The 26,629-nt window shown below is 48.2% G+C and overlaps 2 protein-coding genes and 1 long non-coding RNA gene across 3 annotated transcripts in view; 1 reads left to right on the forward strand and 2 right to left on the reverse strand.

Moving 5' to 3' along the window:
- Positions 1–4,361, reverse strand: part of TRPC4AP (transient receptor potential cation channel, subfamily C, member 4 associated protein) — a 46,968-nt gene extending 42,607 nt beyond the window's left edge. Inside the window, exon 1 of the mRNA XM_014941259.1 lies at positions 4,321–4,361. Coding sequence (XP_014796745.1) covers positions 4,321–4,344 — 24 coding nt within the window. The 5' untranslated portion in view covers positions 4,345–4,361. The remainder of the gene's footprint in view (positions 1–4,320) is intronic.
- Positions 4,362–4,428: 67 nt separating this feature from the next.
- Positions 4,429–15,363, reverse strand: EDEM2 (ER degradation enhancer, mannosidase alpha-like 2). Its single transcript, XM_014941258.1, has 11 exons — positions 15,237–15,363; positions 15,051–15,161; positions 14,880–14,919; positions 14,189–14,294; positions 12,784–12,909; positions 11,844–12,055; positions 10,570–10,711; positions 10,126–10,250; positions 9,272–9,416; positions 6,963–7,084; positions 4,429–5,078 (listed from the first exon to the last, which is right to left on the reverse strand). The coding sequence occupies exons 1-11, from the start codon at positions 15,341–15,343 to the stop codon at positions 4,587–4,589; spliced, it is 1,728 nt and encodes a 575-aa protein (XP_014796744.1). The 5' UTR covers positions 15,344–15,363; the 3' UTR covers positions 4,429–4,586.
- The window catches only part of LOC106887631, a 32,326-nt gene continuing 20,547 nt past the window's right edge, over positions 14,851–26,629 (forward strand). Inside the window, exon 1 of the long non-coding RNA XR_001411938.1 lies at positions 14,851–14,940. This is a non-coding gene — a long non-coding RNA (uncharacterized LOC106887631). The remainder of the gene's footprint in view (positions 14,941–26,629) is intronic.

Consider the following 26,629-nt stretch of genomic DNA (forward strand, 5'->3'; position numbering starts at 1 on the left):
TCGGCCGGAGACAAACAGGAAGCGCCCCCTCCCCCCGCCGCTTTGTACGGAGCGGCGCGAGGGGCGCCCCGCAGCGCCCCCGCCCGGGGCCCGCGCGTCACGGCGCCGCCGCGGGGGGCGCTGGGAAGTGTAGTCCGTTCCCGCGAGGGGGTAGGCGCATGCGCGAAGGCGCCGCGGGGCATGGCGGGAAGAAGGGGGAGAAGCCGCCATCAGTCGGAGGGGCTGCGGGTCGCCGCCATGGAGTCACCTGGCCGTTCCCTGTCAGCCTGGAGCAGAGAAGGCGCCGGGGAGACTTTAGAGCCCCTTGCAGTCCCTAAAAGGGCTCCAGGAGAGATGGGGAGGGACTTTTGACAAGGGCATGAAGTGATAGGATGGGGGTTAATGGCTTCCGGCTGGAAGAGGAGAGATGGAGGTTTGATATTTGGAAGAAACTTTTCACTCTGAGGGTGGTGAGAGCCTGGCCCAGGTTGCCCAGAGAAGCTGTGGCTGCCCTATCCCTGGAGGGGTTCAAGGCCAGGTTGGAGGGGGCTTGGAGCAACCTGGTCTGGTGGGAGGTGTCCCTGCCCAGAGCAGGGGGTGGAACTGGATGTTTTTCAAGGTCTCTCCCCACCCGAACCATTCTGTGATTTTACGATAATTGTAGAGACTTTATTATTATTACAGCTTCTCTGGGCTACCTGAGCCAGTATCTCACCACCCCCACAGTAAAGAATTTCTTCCTAATATCTGACCCTCTGCTGTCGGTGGCCCCAGAGCTGGAGGCTGCACGGCAGGGGGGTCTCCCTAGGGAAATTCTGCTCCAGGCAGAATCCCCCCCTTGCCCTGCTGCTGGGGTTTTTTTGTCATTTGCCAGCAATCCATGCGAAGGTCTGACTCTTTTTTTTTCCCCTCTATCTCCTCCTTTGTTAGCTCCATGAAAATAGCTTTTCATAACATGTTTGTCTGACCTTTCATCAATCCACAGCCTTTCCAAAGCCAAACAATTACTTCTGAAATACCTCAAAAAATCTGGCCTTTGGGGGCTGCTTAGAGCAGAGAACTAGAAAAAAAAAAAAAAACATCCCCTCTATCTCCTCCTTTGTTAGCTCCATGAAAATAGCTTTTCATAACATGTTTGTCTGACCTTTCATCAATCCACAGCCTTTCCAAAGCCAAACAATTACTTCTGAAATACCTCAAAAAATCTGGCCTTTGGGGGCTGCTTAGAGCAGAGAACTAGAAAAAAAAAAAAAAACAACAGCCAAACCCAAAACAATTACAAGGATGGCATCAACAGCAAATGCTAAATTTGGGTTCTGTGCTATCTTTCACAACTCCATCAAAATCCAGTTTCCTTCCAGCCTTTGACAGATGCCCCAAATACACACTGGAGGTGGCACCTTTCGAGCGCTGACCTGCCCCGTTTGGAAGCCCCCCAAAATCGCCACTACCCATCTGTGTTTCCCACACACCTCATTTTGGATTCCCGACAAAACTCCTCTAGGTTCTGTTAATGTGACTGTATTCCTCGGTTGGAGCTCTCCCCCAGCTGGAATATGCCAAAATAGACCTGCCATCTCTTCCCACAGATGTTCCTCACTATGAGGCCCCAGGGAGGAGAAGCAGCAGGAGACCACAAGTTTTAGCTTTTTTTTTTTCCCCCCAGCTGACTAGTGATAGTAATTTTTATCCATCAAGTTCTCACTAACAGCGGTTTTTTTTCCCAGCTGACTAGTGATAGTAATTTTTATCCATCAAGTTCTCACTAACAGCAGAATCTCTTACATTGCACCCAGAGGGAATGGAATCCAGTCTCTCGTGGGACAGCCAGCCCCTAACGATTTCATCCCGCCATCCCTTAAGAGATTCCCAAACATCTGTCCCTCATCATGTTGCCTATATCATGGGACAACTTGTACACATCACTAAGGCACAAGCAGGCTCACTGACCTCCAGCACCTCAGCCAAGACATAAAATCGTAGAACTGTCGAGGTTGGAAGGGATCTTTCAGATCATCTAGTTCAATCATCCACCTAATTCTGATAAAAACCATCACTAAATCATGTCACTAAGCACCATCTCAACTCGTCTTTTGAATCCCTCCAGGGATGGTGCCTCAACCACTTCCCTGGGCAGCCCATTCCAAGGCTTAATAACCCTTTCAGTGTAAGCATTGCTCCTAACATCCAACCTGAATGCCCCCTGGGGCAACTTGAGGCTGCTTCCTCTTATCCCACCGCCTGTTCCTTGGGAGAAGAGACCGACCCCCCCTGGCTACCCCCTCCTTTCAGGGAGTTGGAGAGAGTGAGGTCTCCCCTCAGCCTCCTTTTCTCCAGGCTGAACACCCTCGGCCTCTCCTCATAAGACTTGTGCTCCAGACCCCTCACCAGCTTCATTCCTCTTCTCTAGACCCACTCCAGCCCCTCAATGTCTTTTTTGTGGTAAAGGGGCCCAAAACTGGACACAGCCCTCGAGGTGGGGCCTCACCAGTGGCCAGTACAGGAGGACAATCCTCTCCTGAGTCCTACTGACCACAATGTTCTTGATACAGGCCAGGATGCTGTTGGCCTTCATGGTCACCTGCGTCATTTAAATTCTCCATTAAAGGTCTCCATTTAAGAAGGCTTACTAACAATCCTAAGAAACCATATCACTGTTCTTTCTGTTTTAAAAAAAAAAAAAAAAAAAGTCTTAGCAAGATGGTAGTCACTTGTAAAATACTGGAACAAACCAAAATTAAGGCTGTCTTGTGTGATTCTGACTCAACCATGCCTCAGCACTAATTAAGATCCACCTAATTACTCACAGTAGAACAGTAGCTGTGGACAGCTGAGTGCTTTCAGCTCCAACTGTGCTGAAGAAAGATCTTACTTCTACAGCTACTACCCCTTAGTTCTGCTACTGCAGCCTCTTAGGCGAGGGCACCAAAACACCACGGTTATCAGACCTACCCTGTTGGCAACCTGCAGCCTGACAGGTCTTTCATTTCCTTCTGCTTCATGCCTGGGGCAACGCTAAGAGAGAATCAGGACAGAGCATCGAGTGAAGCCATTGGAGATGGCCAGGATTTTGGTGTTCTAAAGATTAGACAACAAATAGCCATGAGAAATGGAAAATAAAAAGATAGCCTTAGGGTAACAACAAGGAGCCGCTAACAAGAGCTCCATCTTTGTCTAACAATGCCTTGGTTTTTGGGTGCTCCTCTCTCTGTACCTCCACTGAGAAAACTGCATCAAGGCAGTACTTCCAGCCCCACCTGAGCTACAGGACCCATAGAGGTTACCAATCCTTCCAATACCTCTGTCTGCCCAAAGCTTCAAGTGTCTCTTACTGTAATTTACCCGCAACTGCAACAGGATTTCCATCCTGAAAGGTAAGAGGGCAGATTTTACATAACTTTATAGCACTAGGACAAAGCGAGACAAAACCAATAGTTTCTCAAAGCAACCCCAGGTCAAAGACTGGGCATTGACCCGGTTGCATTTAAGTATTTCAGTGGCCACAGGGACTTATTTATCCTCCATCTCTAACCCACTGCAGCTTGTTTGTGCTTGCTCCAGACTCAACTTCCAGACCCATCATTTTTCTGCCTCCATTCAAGGAAGGGGCAGAAGGAGGTCTCTCACCGCCTGCTCCAGGGAGCAGCTTATTAAGGTCTGTTTCTGCTGATTCCTGCACCACAGGAGAACAGCATTTCAGTCTGAACCAAGTCCCCTTCCATCCTACCCTTACACCCACTACAGGTCCACCCTGAGGCCAACTTCACTGACTGAGGCAGAGTTAATGCAAGCGAGGCCCCAAAGGGAAGTGAGAAAGAGGAAGGAAATGGGGAAATTTAATAGGAAAAGCATGTTAGATTCTATATGAAGCAAGCAAGCTCTGCTGCAGGGTAAATGAAACCTCTGCCAGTCCATGCTCCACCTCAGTTTGCAGATGACGTTACCTGGATGGTTACTAAACCAGTTTTGGGCAGGTGGTACTGACCCACAGCAATTCCACACACAGGGGAACCGAGCAATTTTATGTTGCAACTGCTCCCCTGCCCCCTGCCATCCTTCACACCTGCCAGACAGGCTGGATCTACAAATCCCAGCCTCCGCCTCAAAATAAGAAGGTTTTCTTGACTGGTCATCAATCTCTCAAGCTACTGATGTATTCCTAAAGAGGCTGAAGATAAAAGGTGGAGCACGTTTCAGTCTCAGAAGCAAAGCCGCAGCCAGTAATCCCTGCTTTTCCCCTTATGACAGGGAGACACTCAGGCTCATTTTTACAGAACAAAGCAAGCTGCAGACTCTGCATAAGCCTGTAAAACTTCAAAACAAATAAAATAAACAAGGTACCTCTAACCTGTAGACTTTTCTCATTCTGAACACCTGTTTGCTATTCAGGCAACCAATCGGTTTGAGATGAGCAACTTCACAGCATTAGCAGCTGAGACCTGAATCACATTTTATGAAACCAGCAGTAGCAGAATTTAATGGGAAGCTGTTTCACTTCATGAAACAATTCACATTGTGAGGTATAACTTTTTTTCCATTATGAAACTATAAAAATATATTCCCAGAGTCTGAATCAATAATTTAAACCGATACTGAAATTCTATGAATCAGGTGTTATCTAGGAAGACCTGTCCCAGTACAGCAAGTTTAGAATTAAAGGATTGACTGGGGCAACTCAGGAGGGAGTGTGTGCTCTTCTTAGTGTTTCTCTTCTCTCCACCTTTCTCCGAAGGGGCATCTTCAGGGTCTTTTGCACTTTCCCCTTCACCATGGTCAGAAGTTCTTTTTAAAGGGAATTTTTTTGTTTTCTTCAGGGAGTAAAATTCCCTCATCAAGTCTTCCACCTCCCACTGCTCTTCCTTGCGCCTCCTGCAGCAGTGCAGGGCAGCAGGGTCTATGGGATGAGCTTCTGTGTTGAAGACGTATCCCCCAGCATTCAGAACGCACTCCCCGTAGGGCGTGATCACCACATCAAACACCGACCCATCGTTGTGGATGAAGTTGTCTGGGTCAAACAGCAGGTACAAGTATTTCACCGTTTCAGCCAAAAAGAAGGATTCCATGCGATTATCCAGCCTGTGATCTCTCAAGTCTTTGATCTACAAGATAATACAGTGGATTGCAGTTAAATGAATTCAGTAAATTCTGAGCTTAAGAAGGGGATGTTAAACCAGCCCGCAATTAATTTCTGTCAAGCAGCACAACATGGCACCAATTCACCCTGTATTTTAAACACGTTATTGTACCCAAATACATCATCAAGGTTTTGGATGTTTTGAATAAGCCCAGTCTAGTGATAAGGAACAGGAAACCAACCATCAGGAGAAATACACTTCCTGCCTAGGTAAGGAGGAGAAGAGTGAGTAAGCTTCCAATCATTTCCCCCACTAAAATAATGATATGGCTTTTACCTACTTCCCAAATCACAAGGCCTAATTCCCAGTTAAGGAATCTTTTGGTAAGATAAGATAAGGAGTAAGAAAGATAAGGAGTCTTTTTGTAAAACAAAGCTTGACAGTATGTTTAAAATCTTCTACTAAATTATTTCAGAGAAATCACTCCCTGCAGTTCTCTCATGTTTGATCAGATTTTCAAGGCAGAGTGGGGAAGCAGCATCATACCACTGGCAGGCAGAGAGCCTGCATAGGAGCCTTCCTGCTGAGCTGGAACATCTAGGACCTCCCAAGACAGAGAAGGCAGGAGAAGCTTCTGATGCTTTCCCATGTCTTGGGCTAACAGCCAGTGACAGAATTTGTCCCACTGTTCAGACTTTGAGGGAAATTATTATCTGTAATATCATGGAATGATGGAATCATGGAATTGTCAGATTTGGAAGGGGACTACTAGAGATCCTCTAGCCCAACTCCCCTGCCAAAGCAGGGTTGCCCAGAGCACATCACTCAGGAGCATCCCGGCAGGTCTTGAAGATCTCCAGAAAAAGGGACTCCACACCCTTCCTGGGCAGCCTGTGCCAGGGCTCTGCCACCCTCACCCGAAATAAGTTTTTCCTCATATTTCAGTGGAACTTCCCATGTTCCAGCTTGTGCCCGTTGCCCCTCGTCCTGTCACTGGAAACCACTGAAAAGAGTCTGGCTCCCTCCTCCTTCAGCCCACACTTTAGACAGTTGTAAGCATTAATAAGGTCTCTCCTCAGCCTTCTCTTCTCCAGGCTAAAGAGTCCCAGCTCTCTCAGCCTTTCCTCATGAGGTGGATGCTCCAATCCCTCCATCATCTTTGTTGCCCTATGCTGGACTCTCTCCAGTAGGTCCCTGTCTCCCTTGAACTGGGAAGCCCAGAGCTGGATGCAGTATTCCAGTTGTGGCCTCACCCATGCAGAGTAGAGGGGGAGAGGGGAAATGATATGACCAGCTGTTACCAGAACAGCTTCAGAAAAATACAAGGGGTTTGTTTGAAAAAAGCCATGTTTCAACCAAAGTGATCGTTTGACTCAATGGCAAAACATCATTCATGAGAACACTTTCTAAATGCTGATTTTTAGAGTCATAGAATTGTTAGAGTAGGAAGGGACCTTAAAGATCATCTAGTTCCAACTCCCCTGCCATAAGCAGGGACACCTCCCACCACACCAGGTTGCTCCAAGCCCCCCCCAACCTGCCCTTGAACCCCTCCAGGGATGGGGCAGCCACAGCTTCTCTGGGCAACCTGGGCCAGGCTCTCACCACCCTCACAGTAAAGAATTTATTTCTAGTATCTAATCTACATCTCCCCTCTTTCAATTTAAAACCATTACCCCTTGTCCTATCGCTACACTTCCTAACAAAGAGTGCCTCCCCAGCTCTCCTGTAGCTCCCTTCAGACATTGGAAGGAGCTATAAGGTCTCCCAGGAGCCTTCTCTTCTCCAGACCGAACAACCCCAGCTCTCTCAGCCTGTCTTCACGGCAGAGGTGCTCCAGCCCTCTGACCATCTTCACAGCCCTTTTAGCAGCCATTTAGCCAACTTAGCAGTTGATTTAGCACTTACAGTTGCAAATCCACAGTCCACCTTGCTGATTTTCTCTATTGACTCCACTGCATCTCTTCCCAGTTCCAAGAGCGTGGGATCTCTTGTAGCACGGTACAGATACATGGCACTCTCAATCAGCTCTGCAAAAACACCCCAAACGTTTGCAAGCATAAAGATTACCAAACCATTTACACAGGGAACACAAGATATTCCTTAAAGTAGTATTTTTAAATTATTTCAAGATGAGGTAAACAGCCCAGCTTGCCTATTACTTTCTCTGGTTAAAGCATAGATACTGCTTTTACTGGGGATGAGCTACAAAGAAATTCACTCTAACCAGATTGCATCAGCTCAGGTAAGAGTGAATAATGCTTCCCTCCCACACTCAGAGTGGGAGAGGAGCAAGAGAGAAAATGATTAAAAGTCAGTTGTCAAAGGAAGAAAGGAAAGATGATTCTAGAAAGTACTACAAACAAGAAATTCACCCCCGAAATACAGTTTTTTAAATAACACAATAAGCCTCTGAAACAGGGTATCCAAAACACAGCAGAAACCGGGACTATGGAAATACTCTATACAGGCAACATACACACTGGGTTGTGTTTACTAAGGAAACAGGTCTTTGGGGATGCTGTAATACATTTGAAAATTAATGCTGATGAGCATTTTTGGTAGAACTGTCCAATGTGGATGTCATATGAACACTCAGGCCAAAAGGAAATTAATTATTCTCACAAAGTTTTACTGACTCAGGTGTGAGTGGGTTTTTTTGGCCAGAATTGTAAAAAGACAGAAGAATCATAGAATTGTCTATGTTGGAAGGGACCTTTAAGACCATCGAGTCCAACCATCAACCTAATTGATAAAAACCATCACTAAACCATGTCACTAAGCACTATGTCAACCCATCTTTTAAATACCTCCAGGGATGGTGCCTCAACCAATTCCCTGGGCAGCCCATTCCAAGGCTTAAAAGACAGATGATTTCATTGCAGTATCACAGACAACACGTAATCCCTCTTATATGTTGAGCTTTACCAGCGCAACTAGAATTTATTTCAGGAACCCAACAGAACTAGAGGAGTCTGTTCATACTCACTTTCGCTTCCTAAATTTAAAGGATGCAAGCACATTAACATTTTGCATGACTTTAAAACACGCCACGTCAGGCACTCTAACACTTAAACACATTGAGTCCTACACCGTGAATTCAATTCATTAACTCTTCATATAGTAACACTATGGTTTACTACCTTTAAAAGGTAGCCCTGTCTTTGGGAATGGCAGAAAGCAAAATGTGTGGCTTTGACCACGGAAATCACTGGTAAAATACAAGCAGGAACTAAGTCAAAGCAAAACTGAGGAGGAACTTTGAGGGCCGCTGTTTGATCTTACCACCAGAACAAAACCAGGATTCCACACTTATAGAATCATAGAATCATAGAGTTGTCCAGGTCGGAAGGGACCTCCAAAGGCCATCTAGTCCCACCCCCCTGCAGTCAGCAGGGACACCCCCAACTAGACCAGGTTGCCCAGGGCCTCATCAAGCCTCACCTTGAATATCTCCAGGGAAGGGGCCTCAACCACCTCCCTGGGCAACCTGTTCCAGTGCTCCACCACCCTCACAGTGAAGAACCCCCTCCTTATCTCCAGTCTAAATCTGTTCCCCTCCAGCTTGAAGCCATTGCCCCTCGTCCTGTCACTGCAGGCCTTTCTAAACAGGCTCTCCCCAGCCTTCCTGTAGGCTCCCTTCAGGTACTGGAAGGCTGCTATTAGGTCTCCCCGGAGCCTCCTCTTCTCCAGGCTGAACAACCCCAGCTCCCTCAGCCTGTCCTCGGAGCAGAGGTGCTCCATCCCCCTGAGCATCCTTGTGGCCCTCCTCTGGACCCTCTCCATCAGGTCCATGTCCTTCTTATATTGAGGGCTCCAGACCTGCACACAATACTCCAGGTGAGGTCTCACCAGAGCAGAGTAAAGCAGAAGAATCACCTCTCTGGACCTGCTGGCAACACTTCTTTTGATGCAGCCCAGGATGGGATTGGCCTTCTGGGCTGCAAGTGCCCACTGCCTGCTCATGTCCAGCTTCTCATCCACCAGCACCCCCAAGTCCCTTTCCTCAGGGCTGCTTTCCAATACCTCACCCCCTAGTTTGTATTGGTGGCGAGGATTGTTCCGGCCCAGGTGCAGAACCTTGCATTTGCTCTTGTTGAACCTCATGAGGTTCACCTGGGCCCACCTCTCCAGCCTGTCCAGGTCCTTTTGGATGACATCCCGTCCCTCTGGTGTATCGACAACACCACACTTCTTTTTATTTAATTGCTGCTTACCAGGCCTGAGGGGATATCCTTCCCTCTTGTCCACCGTGTAGCCCTGGGGAATGTTGTAGAACTCGGGCAGCCCACCAAACTGCTTCCAGACAGTGTAGTAGTTGAGGAAGGTTCGCATGGCGTTATCGACATCCCCAATTAGGCTCTGAGAGAGACAGGAAACAAAGCAATATCTGAGTGAAGAAGAAACAGCACAGGAATTAACGCAACGACAGTCATAGTCAAAGCAAGAGATAGAGACAGAAATGGGATGTTCAGCAGGTCTGAATTTAAGGAATATTTAGGCACGATGCCTTAAGAACAGATAGGACTAAGCAGAGAGGCGCTGCTTTTATGTCAGATCACACTCTGCACACCTAAATAATATTAAGTCTATTTCGGTTTTAGTTAACAGAAGGCTGGAATTTCTTCAGTCAACATTTCTTTTAGTCAACCACAGCATCCAGTTTATTTTAGTGGGGATAACAAAGCCCCAGACCAACCGTTAACCACTGATGAGAAAACAAACCTCTCAGTGGGAAAATATTCACACAAATAAAGCATTTTTGAGGTGGTGGAAAAAGAGGTGTGATTTTCTTTTGCATTACTTTCCCAGCTGAATCACAAGACCACTATTAGTGGAGTTTCCTACAATCAAACCGCCCTCCCATCATGCTTAATAGGAGACTTTTTTAAATAGACCATAGAAAAAGTCGAGATCTGCTCTTCTACAGGTTCAGACTAGATTTCACTGGAGATCAAGCCAAACTTTTAAACCAGCACAGATGAAGGTTATATTTGTAACTTTTGTATTAAAGGCCTATTCAAGACATGAAAAAAAAATCACCTTATGCTACTGGTATGACAGCTCTTACCTGTAGGCCTGGCCAGTAGGCCTCCAGGGACTGAAAAACAGGCATGGACACTGTTCCTTTGTACATCTGAACCCAGAGGTACCAGTCATCAAACTTTGTGTAATTTTTGATAGCTTTGTTATATTCTATAAAGAAACATAGATGGGTAGATCATCCAACAACAACAACAAAAAAAATATCTTTTTTTTTTTTTTTTAAGACTGAGAGAAGCCCCTTTTTCACTTGAGCTATGTCAAATGAATGACTTCTCAGGACTTTCACTTCGGTAACTCTTTGTTATCACCGATCGTTCAAAAGTATTACAACAAATGCCTCAGGAACACTCTTGAATGCATCCCGTTAGATTCTCCATCTCCTTTTTCTACAGTCCCATGTGCAGCATTTTCATAGGTGCAGTCAGGGAGGCATTTCTGGGACCCTTCCCACAGAAAACAAATTGCTCACCTAGAAACATGGACATCAGCTCCTTGTCCTGCAGCAGAATGGCTCCTTTGACAAGGTATTCAAAGTAGGAGTCCACTCCAGCCCCAATGCCAGCATCTTGAGCCACCCATTTGGCAGTTATCACATCAATGTGGTTACCAACCTGGAAGAAGCAAGGAGAGGAGGAAAGAGGAAGTTAGAGTAGAAATAAAGCTCCACAACTCCACAAGAAAACCTTGACCTTTTTTCAGACTATCCGTGTCACAGATTCACAATGCCCACACCAACCAGCATTTTCTCCTGTCTCCTAAAGACACATTTATCACCACCAGAGAAGTACAAAGTGTAGAAAATACAACTTTGGAATTTTATGCTTCCAATATAAACGCTACAGTGGCATAAACAAAACACCATTGTGCTACTTTGAAAATGCACAATTTCAATAAGATGTGTCTGGTCCTAATTCACATCCTACAAAAGAGCAGCAGAGGATGAAGATGTGCAGGTACAGAGATGGAGGCCAAGGATGACAAAGGCATGAGAGCTGCCATGCTAACATTTAAATGGATTTTTCAAACCTGGGGCTCTTAGGTCTAGAAAGAGACTACCTGATGAAAAATAAAATACCCAATGGTGACTTGCTTAGCAAAGATGAAAAAAACCCAAATCAGCTATTCAGTTTCTCTCTTGAACAAAGATTAGGGGCATAAACCAAAAATAAACAGATCCCAAAGCAAACAAAAAGAAAACACTGCTTTATACAGTGTATGAATAAATCTGTTCCACTTCACATATCGAACACTAGGACTTCACATAATTTCTGGAGCTGCTTTTTGAAGCTAACTGAAGAGAGACTGCCCAGGAGATAGTGAACACAGAGAAAATGCTTTAGCTCTGGATATTCCTAAAATACCAGAGCTGTAGAGGCTCCTGTTGCACTTGCCATGCTCTTATTCTCTTCCGTAGGCACACAAAGCATTAGACAGACCTTTTATTTAATCTGTTACAGCTGCTGCTACAATAACTGCAGTACCCAGCAGAAGGCATTTGTCTCCCAATCACATCTGTTATGGAACAGAACAATGGCCTAATGTTGGGTTCAACGACTAAAGCTGAGATGTGGATGCTGCGGTGGTCGGGAACAACGTCAAACAAGCAACTTCAGCCCAGTTATTACACTGACCTTATTTATCTAGTTCTATCTCATCTCTCTTTCTGCTTCTTACGCATAGAATTGCATCCACAAAACTATACAAAAAGCAGGGCAGCAAATTCAAAGTCCAGTCCTCACTCACCAGCCCAATATCTGAGCGATTTTTCCACAGTGCCTTCAAAGCCTTCCTGGCGACGTCCTCAAACACCGGGTCACCAGTAAGGTGGCTTAAAGTGGCAAATTCCACTATAAATGTACCAATTCCAGCAGTACAGGTAACCGGGGTCTCCCCAGGGTTTACTCCGTGCAGCAAGTTCACTGTTCCATATGGCATCCCCGTTGGGGTCTGAAAAGCTGAAATAGAGTATTTTTGGTTCACATGAGTGTTCACTGTTACATCTGACAGACTGTCAAGCAAACACGTGCCTCACATTCCTCTGCACAAAGGCAAGAAGAGGGGCTGGAGCAACTGGAATAACCACAAAGAAGGAAATGAAAAGTAGAGGGTGATCCTGGGAGGGGCAGAGAGTATACACCAAGCTACACAGTCCTGGGAAGGTACTGCAGGTCTCTTCCACCGTGCCCACAGCAGCAGACCGCATCCCAACTTTGTTCACAGCACGGGCAGGGTAATCAAAGCAGAACTGCATCCACTGGCCAGCAAAGTGCCAACACCGAGCTTGTGGTTATTCAGTGGCAGCCCAGGGTGCACACCACAGAAGGAAGCAGTGCCACGCTGTCAGGGCATGCGTCCCAGCCCACAGAGGAACAGATAAGGCTGTATCTTCCTGTCTTTACAAGCTGCTGATTCACACCCTTTATTTATTATTCATATTAAATATATTTCCCATCATCAAGCAACAAACAAACTGATGGGTTAGGTGCATACAACACTTGGCACACGTATATACAACTGGTATCATGCACCTCACAATGTTTTCCCTGCAAAATAAACTCCCTTTGAGCTCAGGGAACACAGGTATATATTATGAATTCACACAACAAGCAGCCCCATCTCCACCAAACACACCAGTCAACCTCCCAAACTACAGCACAGCGACACAAACCAGACACGTTCTCACCCGGCAGGAGTTTTCGAGCTGCTTCCTCTGCCATCCTGAGGAGAGGTCCAGAGCATGGCCAGCCTGCTTCCACTGCAACACCAGCCTTCTTCGACAGCAGGTGAGCCGAGAGGAGACCACCCACCACTGGAAGGTGCACAGCAAGAATCCCATTAAAGAACGTGGGGGAGGAATGAAATCTGAAACCAGTCCGATTTATTTGCACTTGTCATGACGCAGAGGCATCATGATAAATACACATAAAGATTCTTCTTTCTGGAGAAGTGAGATGGCTTATCTTTAACACCATAATTCAGTATGCCACAAAAGAACAGTGGTTTGTTTCTTCCTGCTTGTTTGCAATGGCTAACAGATATATATCTTCCCACATTTTAGAAGTATCAGATTCTACTTGCCCTACTTGCACTGCCCCGCAGACAATCAGTGAGCTCACAATATAATGAACACAAACTTTTATGAGAGGAGTTCTGTGTCATTTCTTCAAGATAACTTAATACTATGTTTACATGAAGTAATAGAGAGTACCTTCTTAAATTCCTTGGAGAAAAATATCTAGGCCAGAGTCTAGAATTTTAGAATCATAGAATCATCTAGGTTGGAAGGGACCTTAAAGATCACCTAGTCCAACCATCAACCTAACTCTGACAAAAAAAACCCCATCACTAAACCATGTCCCCCAGCATGTCAACCCATCTTTTGAAGACCTCCAGGGATGGTGCCTCAACCACTTCCCTGGACAGCCCATTCCAATGTTTGATGACCCTTTCAGTATAAAAATTTCAGTGCAACTAACATAGGCAGGGAGTCATCAGCCCTTTTCACAGGCTTGCCTACAGGCACATAACAAGCACAAATCAGAGAAATTACTCTGCTGCAAAAATTGGCTCATCAATATTTGACAGGAGAAACAAAAAAAAACCAAAAAACATAACTAGCAGTTTTGTGCCCTGTCAATGTCTTTTAGCTGGATGACACTGAAGAAGTTCAGCGTTCACCCGGGTACAAGACACCAAAGGCCTTTGCAATATTCAATAAAAAAAGACAAGTCTCACTGTACGACACTAAAACAAGGAATTAATAATTTCTATTCCAAAACAGTACGTAAAAAAAAAGATAGTGTATAATTCATCCTGTTTCAGTGGAAAAGATGTTTATTCCAAAGCTTAAGACCCAACACCAGAATACTGAAAGTGCCACGTCTACTTCTGCTTGTGTTGAGGCAGGAAGCAGAAAGGTGACATGCAAAGACAAGAAGGAAGTGACATTTGTTAGGGATTTTTCTGTGTGTTTACGTTTCCTGTTACACTACGTTACAAATTCACTCTGACCGCTCCCTCGTGTTACAGTTCAGAGACTCCTATGGGAGGGAAATCCAGCATAAACACCACAGAAAAACCCAACTCACCTCGAATATTAGTTTCAAAGACAGATGCATTGACATCAATATCAAAATCCACCCCTTCCTGCAGGACATTGACCACTCGCTGGAACTCAGAAACGTTTCCCAAGATCTGCAGGGGGAGCAGGACAAAAGAGCACAAGGTTTAACATTCACAGGAAAACAAAGGTGCAGTTCAACATTAGGGGCTAATACTAGTTTTGTTTTACTGTTTTGCGAAATCACTGATTACAAACAGTACTAAAAAAAGCAACTGACAGTTTCATCTCATCTGAAAACATTTTCTTTACACACTTTAGGCCTTTACTGCAGACTGAGGTGGTGTCAGGTGTGTTCCTTTTAGAACAGGGTAATCAAAGCAGAATTACATCCACTGGCCAGCAAAGTGCCAACACTGAGCTTGTGGTTATTCAGTGGCAGCCCAGGGTAGCAAAGCGCCAACATTGAGCTTGTGGTTATTCAGTGGCAGTCCAGGGTGCACACCACAGAAGGAAGCAGTGCCACGCTGTCAGGGCCAGCTTCCTCCCAGGGCTGGAGGGAAGTGAAACATGAAAGCTCCTTGGTCAATTAATAACTGACTTTCTGTCACTACCGACTACAAACAGCTGTGGAAGTGGCTGGCAGCGGCCTTGAGCGGGCTGAAGGCCGGGTTCCAGCAGCACGCACAAAGGTGGGTTGCAGGACAGCTCGTACTCACCAGGAGGGTGTCCAGGGCATCGATCAGCGTGAGAGAGAAGCTACGAAGGCAGAGAAGCGAGGTGAGGCCCGGCGGAGGGGGCTGAGGCCGGGACACCCGGCAGCTGGGCGCCCCGGGCCCTGCCTCGCAGCGGGTGGGGGGGAGATGCCCCGCCTCGGGGCCGGTCCGTACCTGCCCCAGGTGTCCTGCCCGTCGCACGTCAGCGGCCGCAGCTCGTCGTAGGGAAAGGCGCTTTCCAGGTAGTGCTCGTAGGCGTGGTAGAACATGGCGCGCACCCTCTCCCTGAGGCACAAGCACAGGCCCGTTCAGCCTCGCTCCGCCCCAGTCCGGCCCCCGCCGCCTCGGCCCCGCACTCACCGGTAGGAAGCGACATCCAGACCGCGGGCGGCCGCGCCGGAGCCAGCCGGGGCCGCCGGGAGCCGCAGGGCCCAGAGGCAGAGGAAGGAGCCGAGGGAACGCAGCATGGCGGCCCCCACCGCCTCACCGCCACCCGCCCCGTCCCCTCCAGCCAGCCAGCCAATGGGAGCGGCCGGAGTGGGTGGCGCATGCGCACGGCACCGGAAGTGCCCTGCGCTGCGCGTCTGCTTCCGGGGCGACGCGGGGCTGAGGGGAGGCAGCGGGTGGCGGGGCTGTCACTGCCGTTATTGTCGCCGGGACTGTTAATAACTGCGGTTACCCCCGTACAGAGGGGAGAGGTTTCTGCTCTACTGTACCGGAGGGTGTAATTCTCCGTCGCAGGGGCAGGAAGGGGCCTTCTGGGGGGGTCGGAAGGCCCTGAGGGAGCTGGCAGCGCTGGAGGTGTAATTCTCAGACCTGAAAATAAATGTAACAAACGCTGTGACGTTTTTATAGTAATGACACGTTACCTGCGATGGTGCCAGCTGTTTGGGACGGTGCTTGTCCTGTGTAGGGGGAGGAGATGGTTCCTGGCACCACTCGGTGGCGATTTCTGTCTGGATGTGAGCTGTGAAACGGCCAGGAATATTTGTGAATCGGTTGGGAGGATCCTGGCCCATAAGCCTTCCTCCTGATGAACCACCCCCATACCCTTTCTCCCTCTAATTCCCTGTTGCGGCAGGGGAGGTTTAGATTAGATATTAGGAAGAATTACTCTCTTGAGAGGGTGGTCAGGGACTGGAACAGCCTGCCCAGGGAGGGGCTGGAGTCGCCATCCCTGGAGGTATTTAAGAAACGTGTAGACGTGGCACTTCAGGGCATGCTCTAGTGGCCAAGATTGCTAGTTTTTGTCTGTCTGTGGGTGGGTGTGGGGGGTGTGTGGTTTTTTGGGTTTTTGTTTTGTTGGTTTTTTTGTGTGGTTGGACTCTATGATCTTAAAGGTCCCTTCCAACCATGAATATTCTGTGATTCTGCAATTCAAATCCAGCTTTTGGTGAGTTCTGCGTGATGCCTCAGGACCTGCTTCAGAGAAGCCAGTGCCCAAGCCTGTGCGTGGAGCCGCGTAGCTCTGCCACCTGCTCTCCACCTGCATCTTTAGGCTTTGATTGATCCACACTAGATCCTTCTCTTTCTTCCCCATCCCTGCCCATAGGTGAGGAGGAGTGGGGTGGGGCCCTGGCAGGGGAGAGCTGGAACAAGAAGAGAAGTGATAAGTCGGTCCTTTGCCTGGCAAAGGTGCGGTGTGTAGAAATCAAAACTAAATCCACTTGCGCCCAGGAGAGGAGGGGGCACAAATAACCCAACGTCGGCGTTTAGTGTCAGGGCGGGCTGGCTGTTGTTGATGTTTTTCAGTAAAATAAACCCATTTTACTCCGAGGCTCCTCGCCCTGGGCTGTCCCGCTAGGTGTCAGTGCTGGCTCGTGTGCGGGCTGCCCGCAGCTCTGCTGGGTGGCGGCAACAGAATAGCCAGCCAGTCATTTCCACATATTGTTCATTTGCTGCAGCTGTGATTTAGGTTTCTAGGGCCATTTATCATAAAGCTGTCTGCTTTCTTATTCCATGGCTCAAGGCTGCCGGAGTATATCTCTCTGCGTTCCTGGGAGAATCAAAGTACTGGAGTTGATTTCACTAAAAGCTGTCACACTACATTACTGGGGCGCATTTTATTAAAGTTCATTTTCCAGACTTAAATTTAACAGTGTTCTAGACCACTGTCATTTACCATATACCCGAACAGTCATTTCTCTATCAAAGTCAGTTATTGAATTCTGAAAGTTGACCGAGGTACTTTTGAAACAGATGCGGCGTGTGAGGGGAAAGGAAAGCAGGATGAGACAGAGGCAGAGCTCCGCCGTGTCTCTCCACCGCCTTCCGAGGGAGAGCTGGGAAGGTGGGAGAGCACGGCCACCGTGGCCATGGGGGAGGCTGACTCCACGGCGGCAACACCACAAGCACTTAATTGCACTAATTGAAGCGTGGTAGTTAGTTGCTGCATGCCACTAAGAGTTTGTAAAATATTTTAATGGGGAAAAATGCAGCTGACTCGTAACAGAGTTGAGCTGGAAGTGAGCTCAACTGCAAAAGAGCTTTCTGTCTCTCGACCTTGGCTTGAGACCTGGGACTCTTTAGCCTGGAGAAGAGAAGGCTGAGGGGAGACCTTATTCTACATTCTATTCTAAAAATCAGTGTTTAGAAAGCGTTCTCATGAATGATGTTTTGCCATTGAGTCAAACGATCGCTTTGGTTGAAACATGGCTTTTTCAAACAAACCCCTTATATTTTTCTGAAGCTGTTCTGGTAACAGCTGGTCGTATCATTTCCCCTCTCCCCCTCTACTCTGCATGGGTGAGGCCACAACTGGAATACTGCATCTAGCTCTGGGCTTCCCAGTTCAAGAGAGACAGGGAACTGCTGGAGAGAGTTCAGCGAAGGGCAACAGAGATGATGGAGGGATTGGAGCATCTCCCTGATGAGGAAAGGCTGAGAGAGCTGGGACTCTTTAGCCTGGAGAAGAGAAGGCTGAGGGGGGACCTTATTAATACTGACAAGTATTTAAAGGGTGGGCTGAAGGAGGAGGGAGCCAGACTCTTTTCAGTGGTTTCCAGTAACAGGAGGAGGGGCAACGGGCACAAGCTGGACCATGGGAAGTTCCACTGAAATATGAGGAAAAACTTATTTCGGGTGAGGGTGGCAGAGCCCTGGCAGAGGCTGCCCAGGGAGGGTGTGGAGTCCCCTTCTCTGGAGATCTTCAAGACCCACCTGGATGCTCCTGAGTGATGTGCTCTGGGCAACCCTGTTTTGGCAGGGGAGTTGGGCTAGAGGATCTGTAGAGGTCCTTTCCAACTTTGACAATTCCATGATTCCGTGACCTTCAAGGTCTGGTGAGTAGCAAGGACCAAAACAAGCGATGGGCAGAGGATGGTGTAAATGGGACTGAATCACTGCTCCAGAGTGAGAGAGCAGTGGCTGGGAGGGCCAGCTGGATCAGAGCTGGGCTGCTTGTGGCAAAGCTTTTAGTGCAGCGCTCATCACCCTCCTCACCCTTTCTGAGAGCGTTTTGGGCAGCTGAGCTCCCTGGAGAAGATTCAGGAGCCAGCCGGGGCTGTCTCCTCCCAAGTGTTTGCTCCTCTGCCTCCTGAAACCCCCAGGTTTTTTGCAAGCCCCACAGAAGCACGGTGACACCGCTGTTGCCACCACTGAGGGGTTGAGAAAAGTGGCTGTGAAGCGCCGGGTGGGAGCAGCCCCCGTTGTCAGAGGGGATGGTGTCGTGCCACGGCTCAGGGTGTCAGACAGCCCGGGCTGGTGATGCCTCTCAGCCCCCAAACGTGGGACAACCAGCCGTTTCTGGGCGGTGTGGCACCATCCGCGTGTTAATAAATACAAATACAGCTGGTGGGATGGAAATTATTTGGGGGAAAGAGTGGTTTTCAGTGGGGCTGTACCATGTGCTAGAGGAATATTAATCTGACATCACACATGTTATATGGGCTTTGATGCAATAAATGGAAGAAGATGCAGCGCGCGGTGCTTTCAAATGGACAGAGCAGGTTACTGAAATATTTAGGCCGCAGCAGAGTTAAGTGCTTCTTCAGATGCCTCCCTCCGGCTCGTCAGGCTTTCTGTCTTTATGAAAAGGCCACTGGCAAAAGAATCTGAAGTTTCATTTGGATGCGAGGGAGGCTGTAATTACAGGGGCGTTTAACACTTTGCTTTATGACACCTTTAGGCGGAGGACTTGTTTACTACTTGCTATTACCATAAGTGGTGCTGTTGCCCTGCTTGCAATTTTGATGCCCATTAAGATGGAAACTGTATGTAAATCAGGATGGCCCATTAATATTTATAATTCATGGGGGAATGTAGGAGTTTGTCTGTTATGAGAAGAACCGTAAACAGGAGTTTTATGAATACCGAAAACTGTTGCTAAGGTGGTTCTCTTGAAATAATTTTCCTTTGCAGCCCAACATCAATTCTTAATTTTAGTTGCACACGTAGCAGGATGGAAACGATGATTGATTTTTCTCCAAGTGCTGTGGGCTGCTTCAGTCGAGATTTCACTATAAAAGACTAGACATTTCCAATTGCTTTTTATAAGTTCAGAATTGATTTTATTTGTTTAGCACCTGACTAACATAATAAAAGAGAGAAAGAAATACAGCCAAATATAAGAGAGGGAAAGCTGATGGACTACCTGGTTTCTGGCCCTCCTTTTGGTGCCATGATTTCAGGCCGCGCTGTGATTTAAAAGAGAAGGAGCTGGAATCCCAGCCGCCTGGCTGTGCCTGGTGACGTGTCCTGGTGCTGCCCAGCCCTGCTCTCCCAGGTGGGGGATACGGACAGACACGTGGCACCAAGACAGCACTGGGCGAGCAGAAACCACGGTAAAAGCTGAGAAAGGGAGAGCTGACAGAGCATCACTCCACCCCGCAGTTTCCCTGGCTTCGACTGATTCTCTTTAAACCTCTTCTTACTTTTTTCTTTCACTAACTTTAACTAAGGAATGTGGGTGCGGGAGCTGTTGGTTGGCAGCAAGCAGAGAATTGATGCAGCGAGGGCTCCCGTTCCAAACAGGGAGCCATTTGCACGGCATTCGCAAAGAATTGTGGCTCTGTGTGGAGTTTGAATATTTTACGCGTCTGGCTTACTGTTGGGATTTTGACAAGTGAGAAAGCAAAAATAAAAGCGAGTTAGCATCAATGTGTCTCGGTTTTCAGTGCGGGGATTTATGGCACCCGTGTTAGGTGACATCGATAGAGTCCAAAGCTGCCACACTTGTGTGAGTGAGGCTTCGTTTTCTTTATCCGAGCTCGCGTTTTCCCACAGGGATTGTGGCTTTGATAGTCTTTTACCAGGGAAACTTAGAGGTGTTCAGATGATTGGAGACTGTAGAATACAGACAAGCAACTGGGGCACAGGCAGCGTTTCCCTTTTATGTTAATTTGTGATGTCTCCACTGGCCAAGGAGCGGGGACCACAACCTTTGGGTGCGGGCAGGGGAGGGGTGTGGGTCTGGCTGTGGTTTGCCCCTTAAGCCCCAACCGCCTTCTGCGTCTTTTATTTTTCTTTGTGGGCCTGCAAAGGTAGGAAATATAAAATCACAGAATCTCCTAGGTTGGAAGGGACCTTAAAGATCATCTTGTCCAACTGTCAACCTAACTTTGACAAGAATAGACACCCGCACAACAAACAAAAAGCAACACCATCACTAAACCATACCTCCCAGCACTACATCAACCCGTCTTTTGAACACCTCCAGGGATGGGGCCTCAACCCCCTCCCTGGGCAGCCCATCCCAATGTCTGATAACCCTTTCAGTGAAAAAATTTTTCCTAATATCCAGCCTGAACCTCCCCTGGCGTAACTTGAGGCCATTTCCTCTCATCCTGTCGCCTGTGACTTGAGAGAAGAGACCGACCCCCACCTCTCTACACCCTCCTTTCAGGGAGTTGTAGAGAACAATAAGGTCTCCCCTCAGCCTCCTCTTCTCCAGGCTGAATAACCCCAGCTCCCTCAGCCTCTCCTCATAAGACTTATTCTCCAGACCCCTCACCATCTTTGTTGCCCTTCTCTGGACCCGCTCCAGCACCTCAATGTCTTTTTTATGGTAGGGGGCCCAAAACTGGACACAGTACTCGAGGTGGGGCCGGGGATTAGAAGTGGGAAAAGGGTGGGAAGTGTGGTTATCAGCTTCAGCACGGCCAGAATTTCGACCTCAAAGTTCAAAAAATGTGTATTTGGAGAAGAGAAAACTGAGGGGGGATCTGATCAACACCTATAAATACTGCAAGGGTGGGTGTCAGGAGGATGGGGCCAGTCTTTTTCTGCCCCGAGGGCCAGGGCAGAGCCTGCAAAGCAGCAAAGTGTGGGGACTGTATATTCGAAGAGCAGGTTTTTAAGGAGGAAAGTAAGCCAGTGCCCCAAAATTGTTTAAAGGTCTCCAGACGGGGAGGGCTGAGACCTTCTCCCAAGCCTGGTGTGGGGCAGCCGTGTTGGCTGAAGAGAGCTCCCATACACCCACAATTGACTCAAGGAGAGCCTCAGGGAGATGGTGGTGAACTCTGGGTGGGAGCGAGCTGGCAGGGGGTGGCATCCCCCGTCCCAGCACCTGGCAACATCTCTGTGCTCCTTTTACATCCATGGGCTGTCCCCTGAAGGAGTCCCCCTAAGGCTGTGTGGCTCCCAGCAGGACCACAGGGACATTTTGATGTCCCCTTTTGCTGTTTGTCGAAGCCATGGACAAGGACAGATTTCAATGGGGAGAACCAGCCCAGAACTGGCCAGTTCTGTGGCAGCCTGGACAGAGGTGCCATCCAGAAAGAGAAGTGCTAGTGAAAACATTTGTGTTGAAACCTCTCTGGCAAACATTTGGTGGTTTGTAGAGAACTGAAAAAAATGAAAACTTTGCTTTAAAAACAAAACTTTCAGTTTTCAGTTGTTAGTTTGGGATTATTGATAAAAATCAAGCAGGTTTTCACTGGTGGTGACTTTTCAGAGTAGGGTTTGATGTCTAACCACGTGCTCCCTCCACGGTCAACTAGAATCATTTCAAAGGTGGTTTTACACCCCTGAGTCCCTGGTCTGTGTCCCCAGAGAGCTCCTGCCCCTCTGGACAGTGCTGTGAGACACAGCCCTGCCACCATGACAGGATCACAGATGTTCAGCTGTGTCTGGCACGGGAAGGGGTGCCATGCCTTTCTGTCTGCTGCTGCTCTGGACCTCTTCAGTGATGGGGCTGTCCAGCTGGGTCCCCAGTAACCCACCCCTCTGGGTTCCCAAAGCTTCACGTCTTCTTTCATTCCCCCGGGTTCCCAAAGCTTCACGTCTTCTTTCATTCCTCAGCTTCTCATCTGTTCTGCTGCTCCTTTCCATCAAGAAAGGGCATGAAGCTTCTCACTGGTGTCCCTATAGCAGCACTTGGGGAAACACCTTGCTGGTGTCTGATTAACACCTATAAATATGTAAAGAGTGGGTGTCAAGAGGATGGGGCCAGCCTTTTGTCAGTGGTGTCCAGGGACAGGAGAAGAGGAAAGGGGCACAAACTTGAACCTAAGAAGTGCCATCTAAACATGAGGAGGAACTTCTTTCCTGTGAGGGTGGCAGAGCCCTGGAAGAGGCTGCCCAGAGAGGTGGTGGAGTCTCCTTCTCTGGAGACATTCAAAACCCACCTGGACACGTTCCTGTGCAACCTGCTCTGGGTGGACCTGCTCTGGCAGGGGGTTGGACTGGGTGATCTCTGGAGGTCTCTTCCAACCCCATAACATTCTGTGATTCTGTGTGATTTTGTCCAAACTGGGCTTAGACAACTGCACTGCTGCTTCCTGTATCGCTCTGCTGTCAGCCCCCCATGGTAGCTCCTGGAGCCCTGGGAGGGCTATTGGGAACCCCTGGGAGGGCTACTGCTTTTCCTGGGCCCTTGTGATGTTCTGGTCTCCTTTCCTCCTGTTCTGCTGCTGGCCGTAGGCAGGTGAATGACCACAGCAGTACAGAGGAGTCAGGCAAAAGCTGCCAACATGGAAATAATTTTTAAAGAAATTTGTGTGCCTTATTTGATAACAATCACTCTGAGTGGTCAAATAGCATCTGTGTCATGAGAGGACTGTTTTCATGGCAGTTCTCCTGCTGCTGTCTGAATCCTCAGATGTCAGTGGGCTGGAGGGCTGCTTCCTCTCTTATTTGAAGATGATAGTTATTTCTCCTCTGTTAATGTTTTTCAGAGCCTGCTGGAGAGCCTTCAAGGCAAGTGCTGGCTCTGCTTTTGTGTCAGACAAAACGCATGTATTGAGGCTTTCTTCACTGCTGCCCCCATGAAGCTCCTTTGAGGCAGTGAGGTGACACGGTGGCCATGGACTCTGAAAGGACCAACTTCTAGATGGGAAGATGACATCCCAAAACTCCCTACAATGACCTCCCAGCTCCCCCAAAACAGAAGCAGGTTTGCGTTGGTGTCAGCACAACAGGAGATCTCCTGAGCTCCAGAGGTGGATGACCACTCTGGGCATGATTGAGCAGAGGACAAAACCACTACCTGCCTCTGAGCTTCTTGTCCCTGGTGAACCCAACTGTTTTATTTACAAACTGTTGTACAAAAGAGAAAGCAGCAGTGGTACAAAGGGACACCCCGGCCATTTCTCGGTCATGGCATGGTTTTCTGCAGCTAGAAAATGCCACATGGGTATGCTGCAATGGGTAGAAGATGCCACAGTGGGTGGGTGCACTGGGTCTTCCCTTGGACAGAATTTTGAGGGTGCATTGCGTTTGTAACTGGTCGGTTGTTGCCTTCAGGAGTCTCCATTTCAGCCCGTGTCACGTCTGTTTTTCAGTGTCAAAGATATTAATGCTGTGGCTTGTGCATCTCAAGATTTCAGTTGTGATTTCTCAAAAATTGGGTGAGTACCAACAAGCAAATAACAACAACAAGGTACTGCCTTACCACAAAAATACACGGCAGTTTTGGGACCAGGTTTGGTAGGATTCTGCCAACGGATCTGAGCTGAATTTTGCTCATTGCGAGACCTAGATGTTGGGGCTTGTTTCCTGTCTTTTCCCCTTTATTGTTTTTCTCTTGTGGTGTAACAACAATCTGTGAAGCTTAACATTAGAAATGGGTTAGGACTTTACCAAACCACGCTTGAATGTTTTGAAGGCATTTTGGAGAACATCTTGTATCATTCACTCAAAAAATGTAGTGAACCAAGTAAAATGTAGTTAAAATTCAGGTGACTAAACTTATCTAGATTTTTAATCTAACACGTCGTTGTGGGTAGTACCTTATACTAACACATACTTTCTGAATTTGTATACGTGTATACAGGTGAAAGAGCTGTTCTCATAGCAGGAAGGGAAAAATATGACCTTTCTGAAATTCTAAAACTTCCCCCTGCTCTCTGAATATAGAAAATAATCCAATGAAAAACACTCTGAGAGATTTCTTTTGCAGATTAGGTGGGGGGCTTTTAACCTAAAGTCAAGGGAAGATCAGACTGTCTTCTGCAAGAGTCCTCAGCAGCCCCTACAGCAGATGATAAATGATCCCTGCGTTGGGTTTGAGGACTCAGCAGGACTCTGCAATCAGGATACGGGCTGTGAAATTAAAACTTGTGAGTTCCACCTGTTTGCCTCCTCGTTTTAGAGGCTTAAAGGGTCAAAGACCTTTTCAAACGTCCTCTTGCTACCCTCAGTGGTAGAAACATAACATTTTTCTTACTGACAGTGGAGATTTTTAACTGAACTGCGTGGCTTCAGGCTGAGATTTTAGGAGATGAAGCAAACCTCCTGGGAGCCGCTCGTGCTTGGCCAAAGCAGTGGAAATTCAGGGTGCATCACATCTTTCTCTAGGCACTGCCATGTGCAGCACTGGGCTCTTCTCGAGCTTTTGGGCAAGTTTGACTGCGGTTGGGCTGACGGCTCAGCATGGTTGGCATGAGCCCTTGCTTTCATAGAATCATAGAATCATAGAATGGTTAGAGTTGGAAGGGACCTCAAAGATCATTGAGTTCCAACCCCCCTGCCCTGGGCAGGGACACCTCCCACCAGAGCAGGTTGCTCAAGGCCCCATCCAGCCTGGCCTTGAACACTTCCAGGGATGGGGCATCCACAACTTCCCTGGGCAACCTGTTCCAGTGTCTCACCACCCTCAGAGTAAAAAATTTCTTCCTGAGATCTAATCTGAATCTTTTTTCTTCCAATTTAAAACCGTTTCCCCTTGTCCTATCATTACACTTCCTGAGTCCTTCTCCAGCTCTTCTATAGGCACCCTTCAGGTATTGAAAGGCCACTTTCATGGGGCTCACCGTGTTAGTTGTGGAGCAGCGTCGCAGGCAGGAAGCCCCAGCCTGGGCTCCTGGCATGTCCATGGCCACCCTTTTGGAGGGGTTGACGTTGTGACTCTTGGAGGGCTCTCTTGTGGTGTCCCCTGAGCTGCCTGGCATGCCCCAGGAGACCCTGTGGCTCTCTAGCCGTGTGGCTGCCAGAGCTGCTGCGGGTGCGGTGGAGGTGAAGGGGCCAGCTCATCTCATAACTGCTGTCACCGCAGCCCAGCCTTGGGAAACGAAGCAGTGCAACGATAGAGATCAGAGGCGCTTGTGCTCCATCCCGTGCACCTCAAGAGGTGGGTGAGGAGTGGTTTCTCCACTCTGTAGTGCTGGTTGCGATTGCAAACCCGTTCCCACTATGGGCTGTGATGGAAACGTGGCTTTCTGACATTTCTTATGAGAAGCAAGACTTCTCCCTTCCAGCCCTCGGCATGGCCAGTAGCCAGGCCTACTCTCCCCTTCTCACCCATGCTGTCTCCTGCCTCCTTCCAGACCCACCTGGGAGCAGATGCTCCTCGTGTGGCCCTTCCCCATGTCCCCTGGGAGACTCGCTCACGTCCAGCCCACACTGTGGTGAGGGTCTCCCAGTCTCTCCATTCACTGCTCTCCATAACTTGAGGGGCTAAATTGTCATTTACTGGAGCATCCAGCTCAAATGTGGTCATCCCCCTCCTTACTGAAGGCCCCTAAACACTGGCGATTGTGTTTCATCTCTGATTTTAACCAACCGTTCCTTCCAGACCAGAGAAACCTTTCTCAAGCCAAATTTCAGGAAACCTAGCACGTTTGCAGGGAAAAAATCCAGTTTTGACAAATCTGCACTTTCCAAAGTTATGTTGCCAAATACTCCAAAATAGAGCAGTAGGAATTACTCCTTTGGCTCCACCTGGTCTGGTCTTACTAAAACAGAAAGTTCTGATTCTGCATGTTTCCCCCACCAAGAGCATGGCTGCTCTCAGGCTCCTCCAAGCTCGGTTTGTTGCTGTGGCCGGCTGTGCCACCAACTGTCTGTGGATGATGGCGTTGCAGGGGCTGGTGCCATGACCTGTTGCAGAGCTGAGCTTCGTTTATAACTCTACAATCAACCACACTTGTTTTCCTGCCAAAGCAGGGCTTATGAACGGGTGGAATTAGCTAGCGAGGTACATCCAGTTGGTGCGGTAAAAAGTTACCATCCAAAGAGGAGAGAAGGAGAGAGGAAAGAAGAAAGAGATGTTTTGTTTGCAGTGAAGCACCTCTTCATCGTTCATATGGACTTAAGATGAAACGAGCCCATAATTTCTTTCATGGCTGCAGAGACCTGCCCTTGCTGCTCATTTCCAAGCCTTGCTATAGCCCGTGAGAGCTCTGGTCCTGTGAGGACAGAGGTGTTTTGGGAGCACTGACCCCTGTAGCACCTGGAGACACACCTGGAAGGGCCAGCAGGAGCCCCTGTTTTCATGAGTAAAAGGCAAGTTGGGTTGGTTGGACATGCCCAAGCATCTGCCCTGCTCTGCTCCTGTGAAACACTGGGGCTCTGGCAGGGGGCTCCATGGCCTGTGG

This window comes from Calidris pugnax, unplaced genomic scaffold, assembly GCF_001431845.1.
Source record: "Calidris pugnax isolate Ruff unplaced genomic scaffold, ASM143184v1 scaffold55, whole genome shotgun sequence".
NCBI classification, from domain to species: domain Eukaryota; kingdom Metazoa; phylum Chordata; class Aves; order Charadriiformes; family Scolopacidae; genus Calidris; species Calidris pugnax.

Bases quoted from the DNA above. Each gene is read 5' to 3' on its own strand.
- EDEM2 (XM_014941258.1), bottom strand. From the start codon at position 15,343: ATGCTGCGTTCCCTCGGCTCCTTCCTCTGCCTCTGGGCCCTGCGGCTC. The intron at 14,920-15,050 runs GTACGGACCGGC...CTGCCTTCGTAG, and splicing joins GGGCAGGACACCTGGGGCAG to CTTCTCTCTCACGCTGATCG. The intron at 12,910-14,188 runs GTGAGTTGGGTT...TGCACCTTCCAG, and splicing joins CTTTGAAACTAATATTCGAG to TGGTGGGTGGTCTCCTCTCG.